The 27,037-nt window shown below is 35.3% G+C and overlaps 1 protein-coding gene across 1 annotated transcript in view; it reads left to right on the plus strand.

Annotated features, from left to right (window-relative positions):
* The window catches only part of LOC128244398 (calcium uniporter protein, mitochondrial-like), a 42,072-nt gene that overhangs the window by 7,023 nt on the left and 8,012 nt on the right, over nucleotides 1-27,037 (plus strand). Inside the window, exons 2-4 of the mRNA XM_052962411.1 lie at nucleotides 7,476-7,548; nucleotides 13,617-13,787; nucleotides 23,540-23,644. Coding sequence (XP_052818371.1) covers nucleotides 7,476-7,548; nucleotides 13,617-13,787; nucleotides 23,540-23,644 — 349 coding nt within the window. The remainder of the gene's footprint in view (nucleotides 1-7,475; nucleotides 7,549-13,616; nucleotides 13,788-23,539; nucleotides 23,645-27,037) is intronic.

Here is a 27,037-nt window from a genome sequence, read left to right on the forward strand (position 1 = left end):
TATGTTACACAGTAATTCTTCATAATTTATAGGAGAAATCATTTTCCTACATGTCATGATAATAACTTTTGTTTTCAATTTGCCTGGAAGTCAATTTGCTGGGAAGTCTTTAGAGACCAAATTCAGCCATTAAACTCCTGTTTGAAGGTGCATCTGATATTGGTTGATTGTTGTGAATATGTTTTTATCATGACATTGTGCCATAATGGTTTGTGTGTTCCTGCATCTCAATGTAAATACGATAAAACAATTGGAGTGAGTCAATTATGGCCATCCATAATTGTTCACCATTGATTTTGCATTTAAAATATCAGTCAGGGGCGTAACTCACAGATTGTACGCAATACACAGATATTTTTTTTTGTCAAACTCAAAATCCCGAATTTGAAATAAAAACCGAAGAGGGGTAAGGGGCTGAAAGGGTCAATATGCTGTCTGTCAATGAACAAATTTCGATCTGCCTAATTCCAAACTGGCCTTCTAAAGCTACATGCCTGTCAGTGTTTATAAAAAAGTTACTTCAATTGTTTTCATACAGGAAATGAAGTCATGAACATACATGTATAACATTTTAAGAAATTATCTTACGGAATATTGCGTCACAATTTAAAAGAAAGTTTTAGACTTATGTTAATTAAAAGTATAACAATTAAATTGTGATTCATACTGAATTTCATCTTCTCATATATATATATATATATAAATAATGCGTAATCACTATTATAATATACAAAAATAAACGAAATAAAAACAATTTGATATATCTGTTTTTAAATTTTTCTGGGTACTTTATTTCTGCAGTGCATGAAGCGTGAGGGAAATTGATGGCTTTGTTTAATGTGGGAATCACTCATCAGTACTGCTACGAACATATTTCCTGACCTCGTTGAATAAAGTTGTGTATAATATGACGACTTATGACAGAACCTCTAAATGTGACACGAAATCCCAAAAGAGTTTAAAATGCAAGAAATATCTGGAAATCAATGATTTAAGACACACTCTTTTGTGATTGTAATATTCCAGGGGATTTAAGGGCAGATTATATATGCCTTATATGCCTTGATCTTCCAAATCAATCTTGTATGTTCTTGAATGAGATACCACAATCTGTCTGGTATTTGTATAAGTATTTATTATTTATATGGTAACTAAAAGCAGAGAATAATTTCATTCATTTTCCCTAGATACAGTATTATGTGTTCAAACTCTGTGAGCCATAGATATGCCTGCAAAAAGGTATATCAGTGGAAGCCCGCCGAAGACTGGCTTTCGCTGTTTCGACAGTTAAAAATGAAAGTTAACAAATTGACCGAATCGTGCAAAGATGTTTGGAAAGTGTTATTAGCATACAAATCTTAAGTCGAGGTAACGAATCTAACGATACGCGATACACACGATTTTGTACAATGCGATACGATACTTTATCGTCCGAATCGCAATTTCACGATGCACCGATGAATCGTTACAGCCCTATTATTTAATGATTGCCTTTCTGCAAATTCATTGGCTGGAAATGCATGTAGGTTGTATTATAATTTTAATAGTGGGTATTTACTGAAAGCACAAAGCGTGAGGTCTTATTCCGATGACTCATATTATTATAGTTTTCATGGAACCATTCCCATGTTGGGAATGTTTGGCCTGACATGTGCTCATTAATTTTTATTTGTTTATTCCAATTTGTACAATATGTTCAAAAGGTCCCATTATGGGACAGCTTCATTGTAAGATAATAGCACTCCCTGGATCATTATACTATGAAAAAGCTTTAACAATCAGACAATTTCCAGAATACTGGAAGAATAAAGTTCGACTTAAATCCACATAAATTCATATTGTCTGTACATTATCAACATGAAACCATGATAACTATGTCTAATGATCTCGTATTGTTCTTTGAGAAATGGTGTTTACATTGATCAGAAATGCTTAATTCCTGTTTTAGCCTCAGAGAACAACTTGTCTCCCACAGTTTGTACAAGGTAATTGATCAGTATTTCTCCCAGGCGTTATAAAACAGGTCTGATCTAATGAGAGCATTTAATACTATTATTTACCATATATCATATCACCAGGGGATCAATCAATTGCAAGGCTGGGGGATTTGGTGGGGGGGGGGGAGGGGGGGCATCACTAGTTGGAGTTAAACTCTACAGGTTTTAATGTTGATATGATTGGAAATATATGCATAAACTGCACCAGACTCATTATTTAAATGCTCTAAGTAAGAATAAAATTAACAAAAACATTTATGACTGCTTCGAACCCTGAGTTGATAAGCAGTGCCTGTAGTTTTTGATTTCCAGAGGGATTATATAACATATTTCAGGTCCTGCCACCATGTTGTGTTTCTACTTTTTATCCTCAAATCCTGGATCCACTGAACTTTATATGATTGTGCATTGTGCCCATGCAGTAGTGCAGGAGATCTCTTTGTGGGTATGTCTATGTCCTACATTACTGCCCATATAGAAGTTGTGCAGGAGATCTCTTTGTAGGTATGTCTATGTCAGACATATTAACTGCCCATATAGTAGTGCGTGCAGGAGATCTCTTTGTGGGTATTTCTATGTCAGACATATTAACTGCCCATATAGTAAGTAGTGCGTGCAGGAGATCTCTTTGTGGGTATTTCTGTCGGACATACACTGACCATATAGTAGTGCGTGCAGGAGATCTCTTTGTGGGTATTTCTATGTCGGACATAAACTACCCATATAGTAGTGCGTGCAGGAGATCTCTTTGTAGGTATTTCTATGACGGACATAAACTGCCCATATAGTAATGCGTGCAGGAGATCTCTTTGTGGGTATTTCTATGACGGACATAAACTGCCCATATAGTAATGCGTGCAGGAGATCTCTTTGTGGGTATTTCTATGACGGACATAAACTGCCCATATAGTAATGCGTGCAGGAGATCTCTTTGTGGGTATTTCTATGACGGACATAAACTGCCCATATAGTAGTGCGTGCAGGAGATCTCTTTGTAGGTATTTCTATGACGGACATAAACTGCCCATATAGTAATGCGTGCAGGAGATCTCTTTGTGGGTATTTCTATGTCAGACATATTAACTGCCCATATAGTAGTGCGTGCAGGAGATCTCTTTGTGGGTATTTCTATGTCGGACATAAACTGCCCGATTAAAAATATTACAAATTAATATAATAATTGTGACAGTTGAAAGCTAAAATAATAATAAAATAAATACATTTTTATCATTTCTTTTGTCAAATTTACAATGATTAAGTTCTTCATTATATTTTCAATGTTGTTAAGGATAAACAAGTTCAGAAAAGCCCATTAATTTCAATTGTAAATGAAGAAGAGGGATTCTTAATGAGATTGAGGTGTTTACTAAATGTATGTATAATCCATTTTTTTTTTCTGGAACTATCTATCTGCTTACAGAACATTCTGCCTCGATTTCTTTAATGCAAATTTGTAGCTAATGACAGATAGCTCATTATATTATGGTGCTTTGACATTCAAAAGAATATTGTATTCAAAGAAACTTGTTTTATTTAAACATTTGAAGTCGGTCAGCTATTTTCATACATTGTTATGATGTGCTTTCAAGGGAATAGTATATAATTTACAAGATACAATATCAATGTTGCTATACACCCACTGGGAAATTTTGTTTGCAGATGGGAATATTCATTTCTTAAATTGGATATGACAGTTTGTTGTCCCTTGAGTTATGATCTATATATAAAAATGTTTCTGCGTTTTAGATGTTCTGTTGCACTGAAATTTAAAGCCTAAGCATATATTGATTTCAGTTGCATTCAGGTTTTCTTCAGAAAAATCATTGTGTTAGTGAGTGCTTCAGCAGAAGGCCCAAATAGCAGGGGGAAGCCACTCTGCCCTTTTCCTGCCCTCTGTTGCCTTTTAACTATGCCCTGCTGTGCCCTTTTGTTTGACAGAGCAATGCCTTCGATGTTTATTAGATGTACACTTGAATCTGTTTTGAACTATATTTGATATATCTGTTGTCAAGTCAATATTTGTTCAAAAGTGACTTTTCTGACCTAAGCACCATACCCTTTTCGAATCCTGGCTGGAGCCCTGGTTTAAGAGATACACATGAAATGAATTTAATAGCCAGTATATATCAATTCATATTCTTCAGTTCTGTTTTTGTCAGAGGGTTATTTTCAATTGGATCAAATTTTACAGCTTGGATTCCTTGGAGCCCTAGCATTTTGAAATGCATTGAATTTCCATTACAATGGTGCCAATTTCAAAAATAAAATAATAAGGAGGTTAATTTTGAATTTTACCAAGGCTGTTTTTTTTATCCTTTTCAGAGGACTGTATACCAGTAATTAAGATTATAAAAAAAAAACAGGGAATAAAGTTCCACATAGTATTGACCATATGATGGTTTGTGTTAAAGGGACTTAGTCACCAGATGGACCAAAAATCGGCAAAAAACAGTATTTCCTCAAAACAAGCCTACATTATTGTCAATGTGAGGTAGAAGGTCAGGCCGATTGTAAATCATTTGACATGATTAAAAGAATAAATGCAACAATCATGCTGCTGCCTCATCTAAGTTTCCTCGTTTAAAAATAGCGCATAATGGTTTCCCAGATAAAATCATATTGTTTATGGGTACTGATGAATATACAGACGCTATCTTTAAACTTACTGGGGTATATATATATATGTGGTACGACAACCCCAGTTAAGTTCAAACTGGAAAAATGCGCAAAAAACGCAAAAGACTGTCATGAGTCGTAAGCGATGTGATACATCCGAGTAAGTAAGATTCATTGCGTTGTATATTGTTTCTAACAATTTTTGTTGCAATTGTATCACCTGGTGTCTAGTCCCTTTAAATGTGAAAGTTCTGCTGAACAAAAATAAAATCTGATCATCTATAACTTGCAACATGTTGTGACTCCAATGTTTCCTGGATCATCGCACTGTGGAATTGTATCTGAAAGTTCAATATCTTGTAAAAAAACAACAACAGACGAATTGCTAGGCTCATAGTGTTTGATGTTGATTTGTTTGAATATTTGTGTTCAGCTTCTAGCTTCAATAATCTGCAAATGATTTCTACAGACATTGCCATATATCCCTTTTGCCAATTGTTATTTTCATATCAGTCAAAACCAGAAGCCATACAATTGAATAAAACCAGTGGCCTATATATACCCTAGGTATATAATTCAGTGATAACATTAGCCAAAATGTATATATCTAGGCAATATTTTCCGGTTTCTGTAACATGATCTGTCACATTTATTGGCCCTTATAAGAATTACCCATATTAATGAAGTCTACTTCCACCATGGCAGATAGAATGATGCAGGCTGTAATTGGCCGGTGAAACTATGTATTATTAGGTTTTCTGTTTTTCGGAATAATGGATTTTGTCATAGCCTATAGTTGTTATTGATGTTGCTGGCAGCGTCGTAGTAGTGCATACACCTTAATCTTGGTGATTATAATCTAAAAATGTTTCATGATAATCCTATGAAACTTGGTACACATATTGCTATAAATGGTACGCATCTGCATAGCAGGACCAATTACTCTGGCTTTAATAATTAATGAGTTATACAACAGACTGGCACTGGTGTTCACGATCAGCAGTCTTTTGTTAGTGTTTACGCTTATGTCTCCACTAATGGGATTGCAGGACAGATTATGCTTTTTATTATTTAGAAAGCCTCTGATGAAAACAACTTTCAAAGCTAATTTAGTTAAAATAGGTTATTAAGCAGACTTCATTAATGACTTCTGGCTAGTTCATGGAGCCTTAGATTCTTGCCAAGCGCTAAGAATTCTTTTTCATTTTATTTTCCTAAAGAATTAATTTAGCTGCTGGTCTGCACTCTGCTCATGTCAAATGAATGGTTTATAGTAAGCAAAAATAAACAATAAGTAGTCATACGGATGTAGATGAATAATGAAATGTTTCAAATATTTGAGAGTGCATAAATGAAATGTGATTGTGAATACAATGATTGTGTAGAAAATCTGTACCGTAAATGACTGGGTATAAGACGTTAGGGGGTATTAGACACAGGGAAAAAATCTGTGAAAAGTCCAAGTAAAAAACTTTTAATCTATGCTTTTGGTTAAATGACGCATAGAAAAGATGTCAAATTGTCTTGCATTTTCGGCCACCATGTTTGTTGACAGTGACAAAAAAAATTTTTTCGTGAAAATGGCGACGGTTATCTTTAAAACCATACAATGATAAACTGTCGAGAATGATAAGTTAAGTTATGCAAAAACCTTATATTGTACGGGTTTGTTCTTAAAATGTCAACACCTACAGAAAAGAATAAAGAATGTGACAAAGTGCGAAAAAATAAGACCATTATTGCAACAGTATGTGGTATTGGTATGTTAAACAGGATAAAGGCAGTCGAGTTTTTCACATCTTCTCGTACAACTGACAAAAAATATTTTGACACTGTGCCCAACTTTGCTTTTTTATATGCAAGTTTAATTATTGTTCAATTCAATTTATTATTCAAAATAATATTGAATAACTTTAATCTAAAAATATTATTGTTTAAATTATAAACGTCTTACGATACACCGTATCCTGATCTTCAACTGCCGTTTTAACTCGTATATACTCGATCAATATGACGCGAGTAACATCCCTTTCTACATAAATCTTAACAAACTCTCGGCTTGAAATTGACCTCAGGAAAAAAGTTAGAAAAATTGTTACTGGGTATTATACGCAGGCATTTTTTTGCATCGAAATCTGAGGGAAAAAAGGGCGTCTAATACCCAGTCATTTACGGTATATAATACTTATAATATAGGTGAATTGAGTCTGTTCTGTACACGTTTGTTTTTATTTACCTAGGTATTAATTAGCCTTGTGTTTGAATCAGGTTCAATGAGCCCTTCGGGGGGTTATATCTGTGCATATTAACTGTTCACTTAAAGCTTCATTCACCATCGGAAGGGATTCAAAGCTATAATTGTAGCAGTTGTTTTCTGTTTTATGGTACATTTATTTTGTCTATGATGTAGAATTATTGATCTATGAAATTGAGACTTGTTATTTAATCCCAAATCATTTTATCTTCCAACAGTGCAGAATGAAATATAAAGAGGTGTTTACATATGCTGAGTCATAGGGGTATCTATAGATGTGTTTACTGCATACATGCATACATGAATATGTATAATCATGTCAACATATATATAGGGTAATTTTTTTAAAGAAAAACCCTTATGCACTGAGTCTGGTAATTTTGTGGTAAAATGCCCAGAAGAGGGGGGTTCTGTATAGTTTGCCTTTGGTTAACTTCCAGCAGAGTTGTGATTTGTCCTCAGATTATGCGGGTAAATAGCAGTTTTCCAGAATCTAATGGTTCCAGGTTTTAATTTTATTAACTGATTAAAAAAAATGATTCCAGCTTTAACATAACCAAACAAGAGACCTCTTGATGTACAGTTTAGTATAATTCATATATTTTCAGATAGTGCCGCATGTTCGTCTGAATGTTTGTCCTTGTGCAGCGTACAGTTCATCCTCTATACTAAACAGACCAGGTAAACATTAAAATGTGCTTCATTAAAGCAGTTTGTAAACTCCCAAAGTGGATTACACTGATTATATGTATGGCTCTAACGATTGACCTGTCCTGGAATCAAGTATTGCAAATTGTTGAGGTTTTCCACTTAATCCATTGCAGCGCATGCGAAGCCCTTCTGCCCTGACCCTTCAGTCAAGCCTGGTCAAATTTGAGTGGGGCTGCTATAGTAATTGTTGCCATATTTCCTATAGAAAAAAGCACAAAGTGTGGAAAATGATGTTTCGGGCAGGCTTTCAAGATGTCTGCCATTGGATAATTCAATTATGTGCTTTTTTCTGTTTACAAAATATAATTCTTATTCACTCTTGAAATGGTTGTATGATTGAGAAGTGTATGGTGCGAAATCTCAACATGTACAGTCCAAACATTATGATTTCATACTAAAGTGTTTTACTAAAAGTTTTCAGATATAAATTCCTGAAACCAAATATGGAATAAGAAAGCTGATGAACAATTGTTAATTGTGTGTTTGCAATCAACAAACTGGTTATAAAAATACCAAGTCATAAAAAACAAATAAAAGTTTTCCTGATGGAATTGATTTCATTCTGAATTGTGGACAATTTATTGATCCTTAATTGAGAACAGCTAATGATAAAAGTACAATAATTAAGTCCCTTTGAATGACTTATCCTAGAAATTGGATCAGTAGCACATATGCTGGCGTTAGATGTCCTCAAGGTAATATAAACTATTGACTTATAATCCATATCCCTCATGTTCTCTGGTTTCGATTTGCTCTGATTGGTATTTATGAGGAGCTGTGCCAGCATATCACAATCCGCCCACTCAATGGTATGTGAGCCTACCTGTACACTGGTTTTACACTTTTATCGATAATGATTCAGGGCTTTTAAAAGAACTGGGAGTAGTTTATTTATGAACTTTATTATGTATAGTATTTCTATCTTTTGCAGAAATACATTGATTAATTTAATAGTTCAATAATGTTATTGATTATATTGATTATCTTTAAACTAAACATAGGTTAAGACTTTACTGATACAGTGTTTTAACCATTATAACAGCTGGATTTCAACTTCACAATTCTCTTTTTTTATCAATCATTCTTAATTTCTATTTCCATTTCCTGAGTTTTTCCTATCATTCTAAATTAAGCTCTTTAACTTGCAGCTCACAGTTATTTTGTGTTCCATCAAGAAGCAGCTAGTATTAAAGGTTTTGTATTGCGCCATCATAATTCCGATGTATCTCTGGAGCATCCCATGTCAGGCAACAGTTGCCTGTTTTTACCAGTCAGGTGGCCATTTCAGATGTAATGGTGGAGTACCCCCTCATGAACTGTCTGTGACAATAACCAGGTGTCCATTTGTGATATATCTGTGGAGCACCGCCCTGGGATTTCTGTGTTACACAGCCATTTTTCTGTTTCAGATGTATCTGTTGGGAACAAACGACCATGTCTATGTTAACCAATCAGGTATCCATTTTAGAGGTAACCATCGAGAACTGCCATTGGTTGTTGGTGATAACCAGTTTGGTATCCATTTCAGATCTAATTGTGGAGTCCCAGGGCAGTGTATACGAACAGTCTCAAGTCTGAGTTCAGACTCAAGACTCATTATGGCAAACCTTAATTTCATTGTAATTTCCTTCTATCAGAGCAATGATGGTAAGATTGGTGAAATATATTACTATTTGAATGTTAAAACTAGTATTTACATATTTTTTTGTAAAAGAAATAGAATACATATGATTTTTTGTTCCTTTATAAAAATGCTTTTCTGAGTCTCTAGACTTGGACTTGAGACTGTTCGTAATCATGGCCCCAGGCATGGCGTTTTTCTTGTTAAACAGTCAGGTTTCCAATTCTGAGATGTCTGTGGAGTACCTGCCGTAGGTTGTCCTTGTTAAATATTCAGATATCAATTTCTAATGTTTTCGTGGAGTACTGCCATAGGTTGTCCATGTTAACCAGTCCAGGTATCCATTTCAGATGTATTTGTGGAGCCCTAGCATGGGCTGTCCATGTTAACCAGTCAAGATATCCATTCCAGATATATCCGTGGAGTACTGGCATGATTGTGTGGTCTGTGTTAACCAGTCAAGTATCCATTCCAGCGGTATCATGATGGAGTACTACCATGGGTTGCCATGTTAACCAGTCATGTATCCATTCCAGATATAGTCGTGGAGTACTGGTGTGTGTTGTCTGTGTTAACCAGTCAGGTATCCATTCCAGATATTTACGTGGAGTACTGGCATGTGTTGTCTGTGTTAATGAGTCAGGTATCCATTCCAGATATTTACATGGAGTACTGGCATGTGTTGTCTGTGTTAATGAGTCAGGTATCCATTCCAGATATTTACATGGAGTACTAGCATATGTTATCTGTGTTAAGGAGTCAGGTATCCATTCCAGATATTTTTGTGGAACCCTAGCATGGGATGTCTGTGTAAACCAGTCAGGTATCTATACCACCATGGGTTTTCTCTGTTAACAAATCAGGTTTAGTTTCAAATGTAACTGTGGAGTACTGGCATGTGTTGTTCGTTATCAGTGTGAACCAGCCAGGTATCCATTTCAGATCTATCTGTACAGTACCACCATGGGTTGTCTCTGTTGACAAATCAGGTTTAGTTTCAGATGTATTTGTGGAGTACCGCCATGTATTGCCTCTGTTGACAAATCAGGTTAAGTTCCAGATGTATCAGTGGAGTACTGCCATGTATTGCCTCTGTTGACAAATCAGGTTTAGTTTCAGATGTATCAGTGGAGTACCACCATGGGTTGTCTCTGTTGACAAATCAGGTTTAGTTTCAGATGTATCAGTGGAGTACCACCATGGGTTGTCTCTGTTGACAAATCAGGTTTAGTTTCAGATCTATCTGTACAGTACCACCATGTGTTGTCTCTGATAACAAATCAGGTTTAGTTTCAGATGTATCTGTGGAGTACCATGGGTTGTCTCTGTTAACAAATCAGGTTTAGTTTCAGATGTATCAGTGGAGTGCCACCATGGGTAGTCTCTGTTGACAAATCAGGTTTAGTTTCAGATCTATCTGTACAGTACCACCATGTGTTGTCTCTGATAACAAATCAGGTTTAGTTTCAGATATATCTGTACAGTACCACCATGGGTTTTCTCTGTTGACAAATCAGGTTTAGTTTCAGATGTATCAGTGGAGTACCACCATGTATTGCATCTGTTGACAAATCAGGTTTAGTTTCAGATGTATCAGTGGAGTGCCACCATGGGTAGTCTCTGTTGACAAATCAGGTTTAGTTTCAGATGTATCAGTGGAGTACCACCATGGGTTGTCTCTGTTGACAAATCAGGTTTAGTTTCAGATGTATCAGTGGAGTACCACCATAGGTAGTCTCTGTTGACAAATCAGGTTTAGTTTCAGATCTATCTGTACAGTACCACCATGTGTTGTCTCTGATAACAAATCAGGTTTAGTTTCAGATGTATCTGTGGAGTACCATGGGTTGTCTCTGTTAACAAATCAGGTTTAGTTTCAGATGTATCAGTGGAGTGCCACCATGGGTAGTCTCTGTTGACAAATCAGGTTTAGTTTCAGATCTATCTGTACAGTACCACCATGTGTTGTCTCTGATAACAAATCAGGTTTAGTTTCAGATATATCTGTACAGTACCACCATGGGTTGTCTCTGATAACAAATCAGGTTTAGTTTCAGATATATCTGTACAGTACCACCATGGGTTGTCTCTGTTGACAAATCAGGTTTAGTTTCAGATATATCTGTACAGTACCACCATGTGTTGTCTCTGATAACAAATCAGGTTTAGTTTCAGATATATCTGTACAGTACCACCATGGGTTGTCTCTGATAACAAATCAGGTTTAGTTTCAGATATATCTGTACAGTACCACCATGGGTTGTCTCTGTTGACAAATCAGGTTTAGTTTCAGATGTATCTGTGGAGTACCACCATGGGTTGTCTCTGATAACAAATCAGGTTTAGTTTCAGATATATCTGTGGAGTACCACCATGGGTTGTCTCTGTTGACAAATCAGGTTTAGTTTCAGATATATCTGTACAGTACCACCATGGGTTGTCTCTGATAACAAATCAGGTTTAGTTTCAGATATATCTGTGGAGTACCGCCATGGGTTGTCTCTGTTGACAAATCAGGTTTAGTTTCAGATATATCTGTGGAGTACCGCCATGGGTTGTCTCTGTTGACAAATCAGGTTTAGTTTCAGATGTATCAGTGGAGTACCGCCATGGGTTGTCTCTGATAACAAATCAGGTTTAGTTTCAGATGTATCAGTGGAGTACCACCATGGGTTGTCTCTGTTGACAAATCAGGTTTAGTTTCAGATATATCTGTGGAGTACCGCCATGGGTTGTCTCTGATAACAAATCAGGTTTAGTTTCAGATATATCTGTACAGTACCACCATGGGTTGTCTCTGATAACAAATCAGGTTTAGTTTCAGATATATCTGTACAGTACCGCCATGGGTTGTCTCTGTTGACAAATCAGGTTTAGTTTCAGATGTATCAGTGGAGTACCGCCATGTATTGCATCTGTTGACAAATCAGGTTTAGTTTCAGATGTATCAGTGGAGTACCACCATGGGTAGTCTCTGATAACAAATCAGGTTTAGTTTCAGATGTATCAGTGGAGTACCGCCATGGGTTGTCTCTGATAACAAATCAGGTTTAGTTTCAGATGTATCAGTGGAGTACCACCATGGGTTGTCTCTGTTGACAAATCAGGTTTAGTTTCAGATATATCTGTGGAGTACCGCCATGGGTTGTCTCTGATAACAAATCAGGTTTAGTTTCAGATATATCTGTACAGTACCACCATGGGTTGTCTCTGATAACAAATCAGGTTTAGTTTCAGATATATCTGTACAGTACCGCCATGGGTTGTCTCTGTTGACAAATCAGGTTTAGTTTCAGATATATCTGTGGAGTACCGCCATGGGTTGTCTCTGTTAACAAATCAGGTTTAGTTTCAGATGTATCAGTGGAGTACCGCCATGGGTTGTCTCTGATAACAAATCAGGTTTAGTTTCAGATGTATCAGTGGAGTACCACCATGGGTTGTCTCTGTTGACAAATCAGGTTTAGTTTCAGATATATCTGTGGAGTACCGCCATGGGTTGTCTCTGATAACAAATCAGGTTTAGTTTCAGATATATCTGTACAGTACCACCATGGGTTGTCTCTGATAACAAATCAGGTTTAGTTTCAGATATATCTGTACAGTACCGCCATGGGTTGTCTCTGTTGACAAATCAGGTTTAGTTTCAGATGTATCAGTGGAGTACCGCCATGTATTGCATCTGTTGACAAATCAGGTTTAGTTTCAGATGTATCAGTGGAGTACCACCATGGGTAGTCTCTGATAACAAATCAGGTTTAGTTTCAGATGTATCAGTGGAGTACCGCCATGGGTTGTCTCTGTTGACAAATCAGGTTTAGTTTCAGATGTATCTGTGGAGTACCACCATGGGTTGTCTCTGTTGACAAATCAGGTTTAGTTTCAGATATATCTGTGGAGTACCGCCATGGGTTGTCTCTGATAACAAATCAGGTTTAGTTTCAGATATATCTGTACAGTACCACCATGGGTTGTCTCTGATAACAAATCAGGTTTAGTTTCAGATCTATCTGTACAGTACCACCATGGGTTGTCTCTGTTGACAAATCAGGTTTAGTTTCAGATGTATCAGTGGAGTACCGCCATGTATTGCATCTGTTGACAAATCAGGTTTAGTTTCAGATGTATCAGTGGAGTACCACCATGGGTAGTCTCTGATAACAAATCAGGTTTAGTTTCAGATGTATCAGTGGAGTACCGCCATGGGTTGTCTCTGATAACAAATCAGGTTTAGTTTCAGATGTATCAGTGGAGTACCACCATGGGTTGTGTCTGTTGACAAATCAGGTTTAGTTTCAGATGTATCAGTGGAGTACCACCATGGGTTGTGTCTGTTGACAAATCAGGTTTAGTTTCAGATATATCTGTACAGTACCACCAAGGGTTTTCTCTGTTGACAAATCAGGTTTTGTTTCAGATGTATCTGTAGAGTATCGCCATGGATTGTCCGTGTTGTCAGTGCCTTTGCCGTCGAGGAAGGAGTCGTGTGAGTTTGTTCTCAAGCCAGTGTCGCACACTGTGAAAGATATGATAGCCTTTATACTAGAGGAGGACAGAGGAGTTGACAGGGTTGCTGTTTACAGAGAAAGTAAGTACAAAATCACATGCGAAGTAGAGGGTAAAGCTTATAGCTCATCATTTAGGTTGTACAAAATAGGCTTGTGAACTCATCATCTTTAAATTGATGTTGTTGTTGTTGATGCTTTTGAAACCACACTATCAGGAGTCATTGTCCATTAACAAAACTTAAGGACTGTTTTAAAGTTAACAATGTGATTAACAATATTGTTGTTAACTTTCTAAAGTGAACATTTTGATGATGAGCCCATATATTTACATCAAACAATTACAGCTGAAACATACATTTGTCTCAAATCTTGTTAAAAAATACAGTAGGTCACAAGTGTATCCATTAAACCTTCAGAGCAGTAAAGATTTAAAATTTAACAATAATGCCCTTAACGTTAACTTTGACAAAGTTCGGAACAATTAACCCATAGAATTTGATTTCATTAGGGTAAGGTCTTGTTCAAGACTTACCAATTGGGGCAATTTTTTTTTAGGGCAATGGGACTTTGCTTTCATGATCACTAATAATTATCAGACTAAAAAAACCTGATGTTTCAACAAAGATATCCTAAATATGTTGTTATTTTTTTTTCTTAACATTGTCAGAACAATACATGTGAATCTGTATTGATAAACAGCTCTGTATTCTGTTTAGTTTTATTGTTTGCTGCAAGATGTTTGGTATAATCTCACATGATTGGATGAATTGTTACCCAAGGTTACTGAAGTTTTTGTTATGAACAAGAATACAGAAAACAATTCCATTTCTGACAAAAACTGAGGAATGACATTTATTGGATTGGACATTTTTTTCTTATAATCTGTGAATCATCTTAACAATGGTTTTCCACTCTTGATGAATTAAGGATCTTGAGCTTGATTGATTGAAAGGCAGGTGGCAATAAAAAACTGCACCTAGAAATATTTCAGAAAATGCCATGGATACTTGAATACTTCTCCCAGGGTAGAGAACCTCTTGGGATATATATTTTAGATAGATGTTTATCAATCATGCAAAAGCTTTAAAGAAAGTTTCAAGCTGCAAATCTTCAAATACAAAGATAGGTGTAAATTGGTTCAAGCATTGCATAGAGAATGTGTAATAATTTGGAATATTATACCTTACATAAATGTGTTTCTTCATTGTATATATATAAAGTCAATCGGTCTGAATCACTGTATTTTAGTAAAAATCCGGTTTTATGATGTCAGCAGTCGGACCACTGATATCATAAAAAGTTTGGCTTGCGGTTTTCACAACGCCAAAAAAATATCGCAAGTAAACATTATTTGCTTCTTTTAATGAAACACATCCAAAACACTTTAGAATATTGAATGGTTATATAAAATGTTTGGTATTGTATAAGAAAAATAACACACCATATCGGACCATATATATGACATTTATAATAAGAACTGGCCAGTCAAACCCCAAAGGTGAACGACCCTTGGTAAACGTGTCCAGTTCAAAGACACTTTCAGTGGCTGACTGGCCAGTGCTTACAATGTCATATTACCCTCTGTCGTGTGTAATGTGTGATATACAATGTCACTGATGATAAAGCGCCGCCTTGCAGAGAGGTGCCAAATTACTTTCTATTTTTTAAAGTAGATCTTTGGGCATATTTCAATCCAATAACATTATATATCTACATGTGACATACAGATATCAATTTTATACCTATATATTATACCTGAAATATCAAAAATAAAAGTACCATGTGATAAACCATAAAAGATATTACTTTTCTTGAAAGAGGTACCATATGACATAATAATCTTGTGTTTTGCACTAAACAATATGTTGGTGGAATGATGAAAATGTTTAGGGTATAAAGGTACCATATTATGGCACATTTCAGCATTCAGTAGATAAGAAAATGTTTGGATTATTAAGGTACCTTTTTCCTCTGTTACATCAATTGCAAGAAATAATGCATAAAATAATATAACGCAAAATCAATTAAATATGCATGATTAATGATGTTAGTCATGTCACACTTCTTGGGTATGTAAAACTACACAATTTATACAACCATGAAATATCTTATTGCTATAATAATTTTCTAGAAAGTAAATTATATAAATGTGATTAACTTGAAACATAAATATTGCACTAAGGAGTCGAAATACAGAGGCATATTTTGGCTAAAAATGGTGTATTGGCCAAATTCTTAGGGGCTCAAGGGGCACGCATTCCCCTGTAATGATTCATTGAAAATATACTTTTGGATTCTCATATAACACTTGGGCTTGCCATCAAAAACCTCCAACAAAACAATGCTATATGAAATCCAGAATTTAAATTTGGCAAGCTGGGAAAGCATTTTACCAATCGTCACCTTAGTGCAATAACTCAATAACTGCATATAAATATAGAAATGCAGGTCTTAGACTGGCCTAATTATAATGCAGCCATTATAGGGCGCGGGGAGACCATTATAAACTCAACAACAACAACAACGCCTGGCCTAATTGCTGGTGTGGACCACTGCAAGTTCATTATACTGTGGTGCTAGGTGGTGTAAGGGTGGGAATTGTTGGTGTATGTTTTTCCCTGTACATGATTAGTGCCAATGAGTTCACACTTCACCCACAGGTATCTTGTCTGCTTTACTGATATAAACACATGTTGGTGCCATCTCAGTGGATACATCTGTATGTCAAAACCATAGCATCTGGGAACATTTTGAGATGTTTAGTTGACACTGCAGGGGCCGTATTCAATAAACACCTTAGATTTCACTAATTTTAAGATTATAACAATCAAGCGTTTTGATTGGATTGTAAAAATAACTGGCCTATGGACAGAATGGAATCACTGAGGCGTGTCTAAGGATAAGGATTATAACTATATTGTCAATTAAGGACCCATTGTCACTAATACTTAAAATTTGGAAAAAGAAGAGCCTTAAGGGCCCACAGGCCACAATACAAAAGTGGATGGGGAAGGTCAAAAACTAAAACATTTAAAAAGTTCATGATTTATTTAGTTTTGAGGAATGATAATTTTTGGAAGTGAAACATAATAATCTTGGTGACATGTTTTTGGGTAGTAAGGAGGTAAACATATTTTACAAAAGGAGATTTTATCAGAATTTGGATAAAAGAGCATTCACATTATTTCAGAAAAGTTTGTTGACATTATTACTTTGTTTTTATGTAAAAATGCCCCAGACTACCTAATTCAACACTTAATCTTGAGATGATATCTTTTCAAATAAGAAAGTTATTCAGAAAAATAATGAAAAATCCTGAATTTATTTCCGGGTTACAAAAATGCATATATCTTTTATAAAGCAGTTGCATTATCAGCACAAAGCCCTAAGACAATGTTGATAGGGCAGTTTCGATCAATTTGACTCATAAACATATTTTTTCAGTATTGAGACATTTCCAGGAAAATGTAAATGCGTTGTGATTTTGAATTTGATAAAATATTTTTTCGTAAAAATTGCTCAACTTCTAATTACAACTTTTTATGTTGCAACTGATGTTTGAATCAAGCTTGAAAAATATTTAACCTCAAAACTAAGCAGAAATTGATTTTTTAATTTTTTTAAATTTTGGTCCTTCAATCGACTTTTGAATCGCTCCCAGCCCTTAAAATGGTCCCTAATTAAGTTCTAATTTAATGTTCAGGCTAATGCCTTCTGCCAATGTGATTCCCAGACAGATTCAAATTTAATCATTTAAAAGAGCTGATTAGACTGAGAAAACATCAAAAATTCATTATTGAGCAGATCACAGCTGTCAAAGTTCTGTGTAGTAATTATTAAATGGCTAGTATAGTGGAATTTCAAACTCTACAGTCAGAAAGTTTGGATTTATTTTTGGGTCTGCACCCAACCTGCTTACTTAATTCAGTTTAAAATACACTAATTATTACTAAGTTCTATTGTATGTGGTCAATCACCAGGCCACAGTATCTTGAAACTTCTTAAGTCCCTTATAACAGGATAAAACTAAGCTCACTCTTTTTGTTGTTTTTTCAATAATTTGTGTAATATTTACTTCTTTAAGAGATTTTATATTTTATGATCTTTACGATACTCACAATAAACCATTGTTCGTTCATCTAAATTCGATTTACCTTAGGTATGTATTTCAGCTAATTGAAATAAGTGTTTTTTGCCTGTGAAGCTTAAAATTAAGAAAGTTTGAGAAATTGGGACCAGGAGTTGAGTACCAAATATTCCACGAATGGTCTGGAAGTGTAAATCTGACCACATCATCAGTATTCTGGTATGGGGTTGTCAATGTCACCCTCTCAAATAAGCTTATACAGAAGGGAAATCATCTTGGAAACACTGGTATGCCGGAAAGCTTCTTGAGAGAAAAGCCTTAATGATTCCATGACCAGTGACAGTTCAAGATCCCTGAATTGGATGGAAATTGTTAAAACCACAATCTAAGGAGTTTTGTTTGAACAGGAGAATCGTGATGAGCTAAAAGTCCAACCCGTACATTATGGGCTGAACGGTGTGAATTTGAAAAAAAATGTAGCATACGTCAACAAAACAAGTTTGGCTTTCAGTACGCCGTTGAAGAGTTTGTTAATATGAGAAACCTTGAAGGATGCGAACATTCACACCAAACCATCAGCACCACGTGGCCTGAGACAGTAGTGTCGTTGGTTTAAAGTACAGTAATAATAGTACTTGCTGATTCAGATTTTCTTATAAGCCTTTATGGCTTCTCCGTATAAGGGCAGAAATCAAAATCTGCTAAAATCAACCGCATTCAGGTCAATATACAGACTGAGTACTCAGATTTGATCCTTTCCTCAATCACTTTATTGAACAAAATCAATTATGAGATTGTGTTATGAACCATGTTGTTTTTTTTTAAATTTAATTGAGCAATTGTATCTACTGCATTCCCTAATGCTTGACAAATTTTAAAAAATCTTCAATATTTAGTTATTTATTCATTCAATTGACTCAATAACTCACACAAGTGTTCTTAAGGCTAATAATTTTTATGCTAGTTTTTGGCATCTAATGATTTAACAAGCCCTGCTATATAAAATCCAGATTTTTGTGCCCGGAAAACATTTTACTTATAAATGAATGGCTTCAGCTCAGACTTGTGTTAATTTTGACCATGACTGCTATGCATTATTTTTCCCATGACAAATTTCTCATTGCAGAGGTCGAAAATGAACACAAGCCATGCATTGGATTTTATCCAGAATATGAGCAAGCCCGAAAAGCATTTCACCAATGAAGGGATTGTAGGCTTATGTTAAAGGGACTTGACACCAGATGATACAATTGGAAGAAAAGTGTCAAAATATTATGATATCAGTGTGTACAATGTTTGAATCTTACTTACTCAGATGTATCACATCGTTTACAACACCTGCATCTTTTGCATTTTTTTCACAATTTTCCAATTCAAATAAACTGGGCCCAGTAAGTTTAAAAATAGTGTCTGTATATTTATCTTTATTCATAAACAGATATGATTTAAACTCAGATTAAATTGATTATGCGCTGTTTTTAAGTGAGGAAGCTGAGATAAGACTGCAACATGGTTGTTGCGATTATTCGTTAAATCCTTTAAAATGATGTATTATCGGCCTCATACTAGTTTACATTGACAACTTTAGGCTTGTTTTGAGGAAACACTATTAGCCAATTTTAGGAACATGATCTGGTGTCAAGTCCCTTTAAAAACGACCAGTGCAATACTGTGATTCACAGTCATGGGGAAAAAATAAATCACAAAAAGCATTACAGTGAGTGCAATACCTACTTGCAGTAATTGCTTGATAAATAAATTATGAAGACAATATCAGTTGCTATAGTTGTTAACATACATTTCTGCTTTATTTTCAGTCAATGTAGATGGCACGGAACATGTCACTATTATGCAAGGCAGGCGTCTTGTGTCATTATTGATCAAGTCACCACTGTCTTTGCAAAGGATAATATAACAATTTATGCCAATTTGTTTTTCTTTCCATTTGACTGAGTGAGGAAATCTTCTAGGGAATATTCTACCCTCATTTACATGGGAATGTTTTTGGCTTTTACTTTTCACTTTATGTCCATCTAAATCATGTAAATATAATTGTGAGTTTTTGCCTGTTGGAAAAACTTAAGGTTAAGTTTGGATGACTTTAATGTAGGTGTTACGATGTGACACATAGTTGGGAGGTTATCTGCCCTTGTACTTTTATAAAACACATGTTATCCAAAGTCGAACTCAGACATTTAATCATTGAACGATTAGAATGTTACATTTTTGACTGCAATTTAATTGCAACTTGTTGATGTTTTTTTTTCGGTAAATGTTGCCAAAAACTGGAAAGAATTTAATCTACTGCATTGTTTAACTCCCCTTGTTTTTAGCTCTACTGGCCAAAGGCCAGAAGAGCTTATGCGATGGTAATGTGTACGTAGTATGTGCGTCCATGCGTTCGTGCGTCCGTGCGCCTGTAAACAATTGCTTGTGAACACGATACAGTCTTCAGTTTTTATTTTATCTCGATGAAACTTGTACAGTATCTAGATATCCATTAGAGCTGGGTTCCTTTCGAAAACCAGCCAGATCCGCCCATGCATGCCTAGATAATGGCCCTTGATAGTATAAAAAATGCTATTGTGTAAACAATTGGTTGTGGACATGATACAGTCTTCAGTTTTGATTGTATCTCAATGAAACTAGTACAGTATCTAGATATCCATTAGAGCTCGGTTCCTTTCGAAAACCAGCCAGATCCGTTTTAAAGAAATGCTTTCTATTTTTAGCCAGGTCTGCATGAGCGAATTCTATTTTTAGCCAAGTTTACATGTACATGTAAATTCAAGTCTAGAGTTAAGGGAGACAATTTGCTTGTTCTTGTTGAAAGCCCAAAGGCCATTTTTTAGCTTTAAGTTCTGTAGTTGGTGCATTCATCTTAACAAAATTGGTTGTGAATGTTTAAGTTATTCACCTGGTGTCATTCTGGCCACACCCAGGGTTCACAGGTTTGGTAAACATAAATCTGGAAAGGTTTGAAAATCTTTTTGTGTGTTCGTGCATCCATCTCAGCGCAATTGATTGTGAATGTTTGTTCAAATTGATCAATGTTGTCCTAGGATGCCCTTGACTTTGACCTTTTGACCAACTTTTTTTAACTTTTAAAACTACAGAAATTTTTACGATGAGTACAGTTTTGAAAGCATTTTTTTTTTTTTGTCAGATGACTTTTACTTGGCACATATTAAAATAGTTCATGCAACTAATCTGCTTACAATACTTTCTGGGCTCAGATGTTGAACGTGCTACGTTTTCAGGTAACCCAAACACAAAACATAAACTATATGTCTGTTGCCTTTTACCCATACATACATGCTCTGGATTGAGATGACCACAAAAGCCATGCCAGTAGAGCATAGGCCCTTTTGGGCCTCTTGTTTCCAAAGTGCTTCATTTAATGCTTTCACTCTAAGATAACAATTCCCTGGTTCAAATGAGACAGCAGTATTTGAATACAGTGCTTTGAAAACAACATGAATTGTCTTGTTTTTCTAATGTAGCATTTTTTCTAACAATTGCTCCAGTTCAGAGGAGACATCAGTTTTTGAATGTGGCACTTAGAAAACAACATTTCTTGTTTGTAATGTTTTCCATCAAAGGTAACATTTTTTCTATCATGCTCTGGGAAGTCATCAGTTGTTTTTTTCATCAATGTGGCTTTTGGAAAATAATATCTACAACATCAACAACTACTTTTTAATGTTTTAACTCTTTGATTACATTTCTTCAAACATGTGTCAATTCAGGTCTCAAGACATGAATTTTCGAATACGGCACTTGGTAAACAGCATTTCTCATTTCTATTATGCTTAAGCTGAAAGGTAACACTCTCTTAATGCTCAGGGGAGAAATGAGTTTTCAAATATGGCGCTTGGAAAACAACATGAATTTTCTACTTTCTAATGCTTTAAAGCTTTGTTATCATTTCTTCAAACATGCGTCAATTAAGGTCCCAAGATATGGGTTTTCAAATATGGCACATGGTAAACAGCATTTCTCATTTTAATTATGCTTTTGCTGTAAGGTAACACACTCTGGCTCAGGGGAGACATGAGTTTTCAAATGTGGTGCTTGGAAAACAACATTCCTCGTTTCTGTTATACTTTTACTGTAAGGTAACACACTCTTGCTCAGGGGAGACATCAGTTTTTGAATGTGGCGCTTCAGCATAACATTTCTAAACCTTTGATCCTAAACAAAAACATGTGTCAGAACATCATTTCTAGTGATAATTTTGAAATTGAATGTCTATGTTTTTGTGAATGTTCAAAGGAGAAAATTGTTTGAATAGAAACTATAAAATCCCCTGTGGAAATTCTATCTGTTTCATATTTGTCAAGTATACGTTTGTGGAAATGCAATTTATGTCTGGAATTGCCACATCTCTCGGCCATTAAAAATAGATGGGAATCTGTCATATAAGCTGGCTGGATGCAGACAATATTCTCAAAAACATCTTATAAATTAGCAGAAGAGTAGAAATCCCAACAGATTCTTGAAGTTTAAAATATATCCAAAAATATTTAGAAATACTCAGTAGTTCATTTTATGAGTGTGTGTGTGTGTGTGGGGGGGGGGGGGGGGGGGGGGTTGCTTATCATTTAAGGATGGCAAGTTCGTTTTTACTGTTAAATTTTACATGTTATGCAATGCCAAGTTGTGTATTTTTTTATGGGAAACACATTTTAAACTGTTTATGCAGCTGATTAAAATCACTGTAAGTCAAGCTCTTTAATTTTCTATACACTTCAATAAATACAAACATTTCTGTGAGGTCCTCAAAAGAATAGAAGTTTAATAAACATGTATCTTTCTCTTGTGATATAGCAGGGTCATTGATACTGTGAAATCATTTATATTCGTTGGCATGAAATTTCGTGGGTTGCCGAAAAATTACATTTTCGTGGGTACTTGAATTCGTGGTCGACTGCATTCCACGCGCTGGCCCGTGATTTCCGCTGTCTACGTCACTCGGTTTATGACACTCGCTAAAGTGGTACGAGATGCCAATTAGTGCATATATCCATGTCAGTTATCGATTTAATTGGAAATTAAGGTCATAAAAGAAGATGTACCCTGATCCTTAATACAGATAGACGAAGCCATTGAATGCCAATTAAGAATTTTGCAAACTGTAAAAACACCGAGAAGGTCCGTATCTTTGAGTAAACAATCCCTAAAGATAGCTGATGTTTACAAATTCAATTACTTTTGAATATCATCTCATTTCAATATTTATTTACACGTTTTTGTTTTATAAGTATATTGAACGCTTTGTTTTGTACATTGTCACATTGGGTGCTGAGTAATCTCTAATGTAATCGATTAATTATTTCATTAAAGAAATAAAATCGAGAACTGACACTCATCACTCACATTTTGTAAACCTGGAGATTTTAATGAACAGCACATGTTAAGGCACGTGCTTCTGTCATTTGTTTCATAAAAACACATTAAAATGATTTGGTTTATTATTTGTTAAAGGCTGATTAAATATATACACAAAACAATGATAGTAAGATGTACAGTTAGACGGATATTTACGATGTGCACTGCGGCCTCTGTAACGAATAAACTAGAGTATGTACATAACATGGCAATTGAAAAAGGGAATAAAGGGTCAATATTTCGTGGGATCTTGAATTCGTGGATCACCCAAGCCACGAAAACCACGAACATTAATGCCCCACGAACATTAATGATTTCACAGTATATTAATCCTACCATTTTCCTATGTTTCAGATGGTTCGAAGGTTGCGGGTTCAACCACCATTGACATACTGCTGAGGACCCCTTTCACCATCTCTGTCAACGAGACCACTTTTACTGTCACCCCACCAGAAATAGGTAGGTCATGATTACTATTTTTTTTATTTGCCCTGTTTATAATGTAAAGCAATCTTCACTTGATTCCCTTCTGTGAGCTATAAAATATTCTGGGTGAATATTCTTTGTCTCATTTAAAATGTCCCAAACTCGGTCATTAATTAATATTTTTAGCCCACAATTCATAAATTGTTCTTTGGTATTGTTCGACCAACTCACAAAAATATCTGCGATCCTAAAATTTCTTTGGTGCTTATAAAGTCTGTAAAAATATTTCCTACCTACCCATGCATTTAAAAACACCTTCCTACCCATGCATTTAAATGTGGCTAGGGGAACTTCATTAATTGCATCGTTTGCAACCACACGGTACTTTCTTCCGTTACATTTCATAAATACTTTCGGAAAATTCACTGACAAATTCTAGTTTAAATAAGCATGATGCAGGGGAGACAAATCTTCTTCCAATGAAATAGCATGTCACAATTAAATACTCTTGAATTACCCAGTATTACTAGTAGTCTCCACAGGGGGAGGGGGGTTCCAATTTGAGCTTTCGCCAGTCTTCTTTTTCTACGGGAAAACAATAGCATGATGTCTGTGCAGGAACCAATGAATATGCCCATTTAACTCTGCAAAGACTATGCAAGGACTGGTGAACATCATGGGCTCGTTTAATTAAAGGATCTTTGCTGTAACTTCAGTTTTATTAAATAGGTATAAAGGTCAATTAATGACAAAAAGTCAAAAATGATTTTTCCTCACAATTGTGTTTATTTTCAATACTGGCTTAAGAGTTCACACAAATATGAAGCAAAATACAAAAAAAATGACACTAAGATAATTTTGAATTACAATTAAGATTGACTACTTTCTTTTTTGAGACTGGTTCCAGCCTCCTTAAACCAGTTCTGTTTCATATCTAAGACATTTCATAGGAGTTGTCTCATTAGTGTCCATTGTTTTACTTAAATCATTAGCAACATTCTCAAACATCAAACTGGTATTATACAAGCCACACACACCAGAAATATTCTGACCTTAACCAAGGAGCAAATGAATATTCTCACAAGTTTGTCAAACAGGTATTGTAACAGCAAATCATTTCTGGAATATTCTGACATCAAACCTTGTGAGAATGAACACAGGATTGTCAGTTGCTATATAAGGTGGGGAATATTCTGAGCAGACCAGTTAAAGAAAACTGCTTCACCAAAAAGCACTGCAAGAAGAAGACGAAGATAAATAGTGCAATAAAAGTTAAACTTTGTTGCTACGATTGCACAGTTAAGACGCTCTTCAGTATTATTGCTGTTGATTAACAGTTGGACGAAGAAAGTTCTGAGTTTTATTAACTAGCAAAGACAGATTGTAAATACAGAAACATTTGCAAAGCTCTTGGTGAAGTGTGAAAAGAATTAAACAACAAAATAGACTGCAAGAACTACTTAATTTGAAGATATAATGTTGATGCAATTCAAAAACTCAGCGCTGCTGCGGGGCTGGAAGGGAAGGAACCGTTGCATGGATACGAAATTTAGCAATGAACAAGAGAAGAATCAATCTACTGCAGCAGGAATGTTTGCACAATTTCAGCAAACGGTGCAAACTGCCAGAAAAATAAACAGGGAGATTAAATTGAACATCTTGAACGAAAGAAAGAGGAAGCAGCCAAAATGGCAGCAAATCCTTGGCTTTGACTGCAAGCAACAAAAATCAAGCGCACATGAAACATCGGGACAATACCAACAAGACTCAGAACAGTGGTGTAACCCTGCAACCGTTTTGGAAGCTTCACATGGGGTTACCATCTGCTTGGAAACTTCGGAGGATCAGCTGACAGGGAGGAAAAGTTGTTTGAAAACTCACAAAAAGAAGAACTTAAATGTAAGATTTGCCAAGAATCTTGAGCAAGTAAAGATCATCGGAAAAAACAACTGCTGGGAACCATCCATCGATCAGCTGACAGGGAGGAAAAGTTGTTTGAAAACTCACAAAAAGAAGAACCTGCATGTAAGATTTGCCAAGAATCTTGAACAGATAAAAATCATTGGACTAGACATTAACAATAATGCAACAAAAACAAATAATCATACACATTTACATAGATCATGCTGGAATGTTGGAGGTGATGTTAAAGTAAATTATGACTGTACAAAAAAAAATGTTCACAGTAAGTTTGAAAAATTGTTTCACTCTTCATATAGGCTGTATCCAATTCCCGAGGAGCCAGTTGGAATGTTTTAGACATTCTTAAATAATAATAATAATAATAATAATAATTTTTTAGACATTGTTTTCCATTCATCTATTTCTGAGATAGTATATTGCCTTGTATTTATATTTGTATATTGAATATCTGTTTTACTTTGTTTAATTGTTTTGTTAGAATTTAGTGAAAATAGATGTGTAATATGCTCTTTAAATTGTAACAAATTGATTGCATATCTTTGTTATATTGTTAGAATTTAACAAAGCTCTGTTGTTTTTATTGGAGTTTGCAATAAAATCCCTAAATATTTCAATCTTCGTACTTATATTGCTGTTGTATATTTAAAGGCAGAGAATTGCTTTGAACAGTGTAATACCAGTTTGCAGGCAGTTTAGTCTTTTTGGAAGGCAAGGAGGAGCTTTACCTGATCAGATGTAAACAACTTAACTCAAATTGTGTGCTTGATCAGAGGGAAAATGCATTCATTAACAATAATATGTCTTTTTGGTTCCCAAATTAAATCGATAAAAAGCAATTACTCAATAGTCAATATTGAGTAAACAGAACAATCACCGCAAAAGCATCTAACGATGTCAGAAAAGGTCACTAATTTCAGTGAAAATGGCCTTTATTCCATTTGAAGCTCTTCGGATCAGTTTGATCGTAAAGGATTGTTCATTCAGACCTTTCTTAAACTGTCTGAGATGCATTAAAACACGGGCAGTAAACTTGCTATATCAATGTTTAATCTGTCCAATGTATATCCCTCACTATTTTTGTGGTATTAAAATTTAGTTATTAACATGCTATTTTTGTGTGGATTTGGACAAAACAGTATGTTTAAGGTCTAACCAGGACAGTATTTGAGATTGATAAAAATCTTGGGATTTTTTTGGGACGGAATGGGTTTATGATAAACACTGATTTTGTTGTAGGGATTTCATATTATGATGTAATTAATTTGCAGCGCTGCATTTATCTGTTCATATTGTCGTCATTATAATGTCATTAATCATCATTCAAAGCATCTGAGTGCGCATCCTTTAAAATACCGTGGCAAAACAGTCGCAGGTTGGAGGAGGATTGAGAGCTAATTATCGGGTTCATAAGTTAGGGAGGTCATCATGACAGTATGCATTAGTCATCCATATTGTGTGACAAACATGAACAAAACTGTTATTGTCCTCTTAATTGGACAGCAG

Source organism: Mya arenaria, chromosome 2 (genome assembly GCF_026914265.1).
Source record: "Mya arenaria isolate MELC-2E11 chromosome 2, ASM2691426v1".
NCBI lineage: Eukaryota > Metazoa > Mollusca > Bivalvia > Myida > Myidae > Mya > Mya arenaria.